Below are 8,377 nucleotides of genomic sequence, written 5' to 3' on the forward strand. Positions count from 1 at the left end.
AAGCATGATAGCTACAGTCCAGCACAGACAAATTGTTTCCTAGTGTAATTTTCTTCTGGGCAGTCTTGGTAAAGCATTTGTCCTGTGATTAGATATGCAAACATTCATGTAATTGCTGATGTCATTACTGATGTCACGTATGGATAAGGGCATCTGCTAAGAAATAAATAATAGGGGCGAGTTAAGGTTGCGTGCCTTAAGGTCCCATTTCCTGACTTTTGTGATTTTGAACTGCAACCTTATTTTAATAAAGTTTTGTTACTGAATATATATATATATATATATATATATATATATATATATATATATATATATATATATATATATATATATTCTAATTTCTCTGCTTTACCCTGACATTTCTCCTCTCCTTTAAGAATTCAATTGATACCTGTTTAGCCATTCGTGTATCTCAATCACAACTGAGAAACGTGCTAATAATAAAATTGATTTAAATGTTTTTTTCTGTGAACTAAATTGGCTTTTAAATTGGCCAAGCCTTAATTTTTTATTAAGTAGAACGTACAAACGAGATCACAACATGTTAATAAGTAACTTACATTTATTAAAGCTATAATGAAAAATAAAGTAGTTCTGAGTTGCTTCTGTTTTTTAAATGAAAAAATAAGACTTACGATTTTAAAATCCCATTTAGTTGTTTCTTAGAAAAACACGTAAATTAAATCAATTTTACTACTAACACGTTTCTCAGTTGTGATTGAGATACACGCAAGGCTCCATTATAAACTCCTATCTGCTATTAACCACAATACTAGCAGTAGCAGATCATGTGATATGAGCACAGGTTTTAATTGGAGGGGTCCAGAGAGTTTTTTTCATCAGAGACGAGCCTCTGTTACAAACTCCTTTCTGCTTTAACCACACACAATACAATACTAGCAATGGCAGATGATGTAGTCTGATCCCTGGTTTTAATTGGAGGAGCTACTGGATGCACTATTGCACTACTAATATGTCATTGTAGATATAACTTGTTGTAATCCTAACTTGTTGCATCCTAGTTCACATTGTATTGTAGTATTATTATTTGCACTTACTGTAAACTATACTGTATTTAAATATTAATCTTGCATTGTAACCCTGTGCAGTACTGCCCTGTAACACCTGTCAATCGCCTTGGATAAAGGCGTCTGCCAAATAAATAAATACATTATTATTATTATTATTATTATTATTATTATTATTATTATTAATAATAATAATAATAATAATAATAATAATAATAATAATAATAATAATAATGAAAAGTGTTAGTCAGAATATAATAACAAGATTCTCCTGTTTGTAGAGGCTTTAATGGGACCCCCAAGTCCTGTCTTTTTTTCTGCCTCCCCATTTTTTTTTTTTTTTTTGGCCACCAGCCGCCACTGGTCTATATATACATCAAGATGTCATATACATTTGTGGTAATGAAGACTGGTGCAGTGCAAAAAAGTATACTGTCCAGGCTGCCGTTTCCCAATAATAACGATATTTATTTACAATTCAACAGAAAGTTCCAAAAAGTAATCCAAACAAGAAATAATAATAAGCGCCGCTACCAATTGATGGTATTGGGGCCAAATAACAAAAAGGTTCAAAGTCCAAAAGTAAACAAAATGACACGCCGTTAGCCACTATCCTTCGTGCACGAAAACTGTGCTCTTTTCCTCTGGGGATCGTGGTGCGTGCGCTGTGCGGTGTTGTGCTGTGTGGTGAGGGACGTGCTCTGGGGTGAATGCTGGCTCTCTGGCTACAGCCTCCCGTCCTCCTGCTCCTCTATGAAAACACAGACAGACAAGTAACACACAGATATACAAAACACTAGCTCCGGCTGGTCGTTTTTACTTTCTCAGCACAAGGGGAGGTTTTGACGTAGCTGCTTCCCCTTTGTACCCAGCAAACTCCTCCCTGCAGTCAACGCGTCGCCAAGGTTTCTCCAATAGAGGGCTGCCCCGCAGCTGACTGCAATGGAATCGTCCTGAGTACTTGCAGCTACGCGCCCCTCCTAATATGGTCACCTTCCGGTTTCCACCTAGCACCGAGGTGGCAGATCTAGGAGGCAGCATACCTTCCCCCTTACACAGCGCCCTTTCTAATCGGGAGGGAGATTTACAGCATCGATCCTTTCTCTCTCTATCACATATCTCACCCCTCAGAGTGATGCCGAAGGAACACTTGGCCAACTCTACATTCCCCAATGGTCCCCCCTCCCTTGAAAAAAAATCAGCATTTTGATGCTCCTTACCCGCACGATGTTTCACTGTATAGTGGAAGGGTTGCAGCGCTAGATACCACCGAGTTATCCGAGCGTTATTGTCCTTCATCATGTGTAACCACCTTAAAGGAGCATGATCAGTGATAAGAGAGAAAGAACGCCCCAACAAGTAATAGCGAAGAGCGTGAGTAGCCCATTTGATGGCTAAACACTCCTTCTCAATGACGGAGTAGTTAATCTCCCTAGGAGCCATTTTTTTGCTTAAATAAATAACAGGGTGTTCTACTCCGTCAACTTGTTGGGACAGGACCGCCCCCAGACCAATGTGGGAGGCATCGGTCTGCAGGATGAACTCTTTGCTGAAATCTGGTGAAATCAGAGCGGGAGCTTGACAGAGTCGCTTCTTGATCAAATCAAATGCCTCCTGACACTGCCTTGTCCATTTAACTATTTTTGAAGCAGCCTTTCAGGTGAGATCTACCAGGGGGTTAACTATGGTGGCATACTCGGGGATAAATCGGCGGTAATAGCCGGCTAACCCCAGTAGTGATCTCACCTATGACTTGGTTCTCGGGATCGCCGTCTCCACCAGCGCCTGGACTTTGGAAGCGATCGGTCTCACCTGGCCATTATCCATAATGTAGCCAAGATATTGGGTCTCCTGTTTGCCATATGCACACTTGCCCAGCTTGGCTGTCAGCCCCGCCTCCCTCAGAGACTGGAGGATGGCTGAAACTCTAACAATATGCTCCTTCCAGGTGGAGCTAAAAATCACCACATCGTCAATGTACGCGGCGGCATACTGATGATGAGGAGCTAAGACCTAGTCCATCAGTCTCTGAAAGGTGGCGGGAGCTCCATGCAACCCGAAGGGCATGGTCCGGAAATGGAACAAGCCATCTGGGGTAGAGAAAGCAGTTTTCTCTTTCGAGCTCTGAGTCAGTGGAATCTGCCAGTATCCCTTTGTCAGGTCCAAGGTCGAAATCAACTCGCCTTACCCAGTCGGTTGAGGAGCTCATCCACCCGGGGCATTGGATATACATCGAACTTGGAGATGGCATTAACCTTTCGAAAGTCCACGCAGAACCGAGTGGAGCCATCCTTCTTGCCCACCATCACGATAGGACTGCACCACTCACTCCGGGAAGGTTCAATGACTCCAAGCTCGAGCATATCCTCCACCTCCTTGTGAACAGGAACCCTGCGACTCTCTGGGATCCGGTACGGTCTCTCCCAGACCCTGACCCCTGGTGGAGTAATAATAGCATGAGAAATAACATTAGTCCTGCCAGGCAAGTCAGAGAAAACATCACTAAACCTTGCCACTAACTGGTAGAGCTCACGTTTCTGATCCAGAAGTAACTGTTCCCCCATTGGAATATGAGTTGTAGCTGGTGGATTGACAGTGGGACCAAAATCCTCTTTCAAACTGTCACCAGCTACAAATAAGGCCTCCCTTTCATTCCAGGGTTTTAGCAAATTGATATGATAAATTTCGGTTTTATTTCGGCGATCGGGTTGTCTAATTTCATAATTTACTCTACCAATTTCCTGAACCACCTCATATGGCCCCTGCCACTTAGCATACAACTTAGATTCCGATGTGGGAAGTAGCAACAGTACTTTATCACCTAGCCGAAAAGTCAGAATACGTGCTTGTTTATTGTACTGTTGCTCCTGGCGATGCTGAGCTAGTTTTAGGTTCTCCTGTGCCAAACGACCAACCAATGCTAGGTGGTCTCTTAACATAATTACATATTTGACTATGTTTTTAGAAGTTTTTGTTTGCTCCTCCCACCCTTCTTTCACCAGATCAAGGATACCTCGTGGTTGCCTCCCATACAGCAGCTCAAAGGGAGAAAACCCGGTCGAACTCTCAGGCACCTCTCTCACTGCAAACATGAGGTAAGGGAGGAGTTTAGCCCAATGTTTTTGCTCTTGGTTGACAAACGGCTTCAGCATCTGTTTCAAGGTCTGATTAAAACATTCCACCAAACCGTCCGTCTGTGGGTGATAAACAGAGGTTTGGATCGACTTAATTTGCATTAATTTGTACAATTCTTTCAAACATTGTGACATAAAGTTCGTTCCGTGATCAGTGAGGATTTCTTTTGGAATCCCTACTCTCGATATAATGTTCACTAACTCTTTAGCAATGGCTGTGGCACTAGTGGATCTCAATGGTACTGCCTCTGGATATCTGGTCGCGTAGTCCACCACTACCAAAATGTGCGTATATCCAGAGTCAGACTGGCTCAATGGACCTACTATGTCCATAGCAATGCGCTCAAAGGGAACTGAGATTAGGGGCAGTGGGACCAGCGGGGCCGGGCGAACCCGCCCTGGCGCTACTTGCTGGCATTCCGGGCATTCCGCTACATATCGTGCCACCTCACTAAAAACTCCCATCCAATAAAATCGAGCCAATATTCGTTCCCGAGTCTTATCGATACCCAAATGGGCCGAACTGGGGACATCGTGACCCAACCGCATGATCTCACGTCGAAAAGACTGGGGAACGAGTAGTTGTGTTACAATCTGACTTGTGCTCGTGGCTTGGGATACTCTATACAGTAAGTGCCCGACAATAATGTGGTGGGGATATGCAAGCGGCCGGCTATCCTCTACATCCTTCCCCTCGATAGACCGAACCTGCCCCCAGATGTGGGCCAGCGTAGGATCGTTCTTTTGCTCCAACGCTAGGTCCATATCTTGGTCCCAGAATTTCGGGATATCGAGCGGAGCTAAAGTAGCTTCATCGCTGGGGGCCTCAGTAACCTGCCCCCGCAGGTCACACTGGGTCCCAACCCCCTTTCCCTTACATTTGACTGATCCTGAGGCTTCCCCCACCAAACCCCAGCCTTGTTTCATTAATGTTCCTTCCCATTTTTCAACCCTTCGCTCTTTTTTGTTTTTTTGGGGCGAAATCGAGAGTGGAACAAATCGGTGTGCAGTGGAAAGATATTACCAATAGTTTCCCCCGCTGCTCCCATGGTCTTACCGGAGACTGGCTTTACCGTTTTATTAATCATGCTGTCAAAATGCGGCCAGTCCTGACCTAAAATAACTGGATATGGCAGCTTCTCTGCCACGGCCACGATTACGCAGCGGGCATGACATCCAACTGTCAAATCTAATTTGGTGAGCGGGTAGTCCTTGTTATCCCCATGAATACAGGAAATGACCACAACCCCTCGTGACAACCAAGGTACCCCCTTTAATAGAGCTCGTCTAATTAAAGTCTGCCCACATCCTGAGTCCACTAGTGCGTGGGTGCTCACCTCACCAACCCGTACATTAACAACACAAGGCCCCTCCCAATCATTACCCCTGGACTTACCTGGTGCTGTCAGGACGTAATGGGAGGTCACCCCAGACTCCATGGCCGCTGGACAATTCCGCGCCAGGTGACCGACCTCCTGGCACCGGTAACATGTGGGGCGAAAGGGTGCCCACGGAGCCTGCGTGTCCCGTTGCCGGTTTGGCAGCGGGGAGGGGTACTCTGCTCTTACCCCACTGGGGGTCGCCCTCACTCTCCACTGTGTTGGAGGGAGGCCGCCCATGGAGTGACATTGCAGTGCTGGTCCGTGGGTAGTGAGGGTGACACAGGGTGGTGGTGGTGGTGTGGCCGCTTGCGGTCTACTGGAGGCAGGAGCAGGAAGGGTGACCACTGGAGCGGAAGGGAGGGCATCCTCGAACCCTTCGGCCAATCGAACTGCTGCATCCAGTGTGGTGGGACGACTGACCCAGGTCCGGGTGTCCGGCCCCAGCACCTTCACAAACTGCTCAATGGCGATGAGCTCAGTTATTTTCGCCGCACTATTGGTGCCGGGGCAGAGCCACCGGGTCACGTGGTCCACCAGTTGTTGCGCCACCATGCGGGGTCGCAGTCCTGAGGGTCGCTGGTATTCCCGGAACCGTCGACGGTGGGTCTCTTCAGTGATATCCAGTCGCTGAAGAATGGCCTGCCTCACATGATCATAATCAAGGGTGTCTTCATTTGTTAAGGCTTGGTAGGCTGCCTGGGCCTCCCCGATCAAATTGGGGCCCAACTGGGTAGCCCACCAATCCCGAGGCCACTGTGCTGCCATAGCCTGCCTTTCAAAAGCTACTAAGTAGGCCTCGGGATCATCCTCCAGTGACATCTTCACCTCCTTTATCCTGGGAACAGGTGGTGTTGGTTCAGTTGCCGGTCCCCCTCCTCGATTGGCCTCCAGGAACATGGAAAGCATCCGCTCCATCATGGTTGCCATTCCCTCTTGATGTCTTCTCTCCTGCGCTTCCAGTATTGCTCCCAATGCGACGACGTCCATCCCTGATCCCTCTTCTGATCACCAACTGTGGTAATGAAGACTGGTGCAGTGCAAAAGAGTATACTGTCCAGGCTGCCGTTTCCCAATAAAAGTTCCAAAAAGTAATCCAAACAAGAAATAATAATAAACGCCGCTACCAATCGATGGTATTGGGGCCAAATAACAAAAAGGTTCAAAGTCCAAAAGTAAACAAAAAGACACACCGTTAGCCACAATCCTCCGTGCACGAAAACTGCTCTTTTTCTCCGGGGATCGTGGTGCGTGCGCTATGCGGTGTTGTGCTGTGTGGTGAGGGGCGTGCTCTGGGGTGAACGCTGGCTCTCTGGCTACAGACTCCCGTCCTCCTGCTCCTCTATGAAAACACAAACAGACACGTAACACACAGATATACAAAACACTAGCTCCGGCTGGTCGTTTTTACTTTCTCAGCGCAAGGGGAGGTTTTGACGTAGCTGCTTCCCCTTTGTACCCAGCAAACTCCTCCCTGCAGTCAACGCGTCGCCAAGGTTTCTCCAATAGAGGGCTGCCCCGCAGCTGACTGCAATGGAATCGTCCTGAGTACTTGCAGCTACGAGCCCCTCCTAATATGGTCACCTTCCGGTTTCCACCTACCACCGAGGTGGTAGATCTAGGAGGCAGCATACCTTCCCCCTTACACAGCGCCCTTTCTAATCGGGAGGGAGATTTACAGCATCGATCCTTTCTCTCTCTATCACAACATTATACCGGTACATCGCCTTTCTATAGGCAGAATGACGGTGCTTGAAGATGGTCTATTCATGTGAGTGGTACAATAAGCAAAAATGTGAGCAGCGTTTAGCCAGCTGTTGTGGTGAGGCACCAGGAGGTTTCCATCTGTGGACAGACTAGTGATCCCAGTGTACAAACAGCTCTAGAAAGGCCTGCATGGGATTTCTCTGCACAGTAGCAATAGGTCTGTGAGACAGCAATTAGAAATAATAAAATTAAGATAAAAGAGTCAAAAAGTCCAATAAATATGTCAGTAGAAAAACCTAAAATCTTACCACCATATAGATACATACTGCAACATTTACTGTAACACATAGCAACTCAGGGATGGTGATTGTGGTGTAGAATTAGTGGTGTAAGAATGTCCACAAAAACGTGTCTGTGTTTCTGTCTGGCTGCGATAAGTTTGACACACAGAACTTTGAAAAAGACGCCTTAAAAAAGAAACTTAGTTATCAAATCAAATTAGACTAAAATTCCAACAGTAAGTCTGTCAATGTCTTTTTTTATTAGTATTATTTGTTTATTTAGTGTTACAACACTTTAACTGATCAACTCAACATCTTAACGTGTGTGTTATATTTAGTTATAACTGCATTTGACACCATAGATCATGGCATTCTTCTTGACCGCCTTCAGAAGTATGCTGGGATCTCTGGAACCTGTCTCTCCTGGATGTTCTCTTACCTATCTGGACGCATGCAGTCTGTTTTCTATGATGGAAGCAGTGGTGTTGCAAACCCAGTCACTTGTGGTGTCCCCCAAGGATATGTTCTTGGGCCCCTTCTCTTCAATATCTACATGCTTCCCACCTCATCCAGCTCTACTTAAAAGTCGACCCTGGAAGCCCCTCTGCCATGGTCTGGCTCCCGGCCTGCATTCAAGACATCGAGGCCTGGATGTCTGCCAATTTTCTTCAGCTGAACACTAGCAAATCTGAACTCCTTCTGGTAGGATCTAAAACTCAGTTTAAGAATCTAAATATAGCTGCCCTGAATCTCGGAAACTGTCTGCTGCTGCCTTCCCCCACAGTACGACACAGGCTCTTTAAGCCTGATATCTGCTATTAGTTGCTAGTTATGCTACTATCATGTAT

At 46.1% G+C, this 8,377-nt stretch overlaps 1 protein-coding gene across 1 annotated transcript; it reads right to left on the bottom strand.

The window, feature by feature from the left end:
- Nucleotides 1-1,482: 1,482 nt before the first annotated feature.
- LOC131737126 (uncharacterized) lies at nucleotides 1,483-8,174 on the bottom strand. Its single transcript, XM_059024174.1, has 3 exons — nucleotides 7,969-8,174; nucleotides 5,559-6,883; nucleotides 1,483-1,779 (listed from the first exon to the last, which is right to left on the bottom strand). The coding sequence occupies exons 2-3, from the start codon at nucleotides 6,529-6,531 to the stop codon at nucleotides 1,754-1,756; spliced, it is 999 nt and encodes a 332-aa protein (XP_058880157.1). The 5' UTR covers nucleotides 6,532-6,883; nucleotides 7,969-8,174; the 3' UTR covers nucleotides 1,483-1,753.
- Nucleotides 8,175-8,377: the final 203 nt, after the last annotated feature.

This window comes from Acipenser ruthenus, chromosome 5 (genome assembly GCF_902713425.1).
Source record: "Acipenser ruthenus chromosome 5, fAciRut3.2 maternal haplotype, whole genome shotgun sequence".
In the NCBI taxonomy this organism is placed as follows: domain Eukaryota; kingdom Metazoa; phylum Chordata; class Actinopteri; order Acipenseriformes; family Acipenseridae; genus Acipenser; species Acipenser ruthenus.

Bases quoted from the DNA above. Each gene is read 5' to 3' on its own strand.
- LOC131737126 (XM_059024174.1), bottom strand. From the start codon at position 6,531: ATGGACGTCGTCGCATTGGGAGCAATACTGGAAGCGCAGGAGAGAAGA. The intron at 1,780-5,558 runs GTAAGTCCAGGG...GTGTTTTCATAG, and splicing joins TTACGTCCTGACAGCACCAG to AGGAGCAGGAGGACGGGAGG.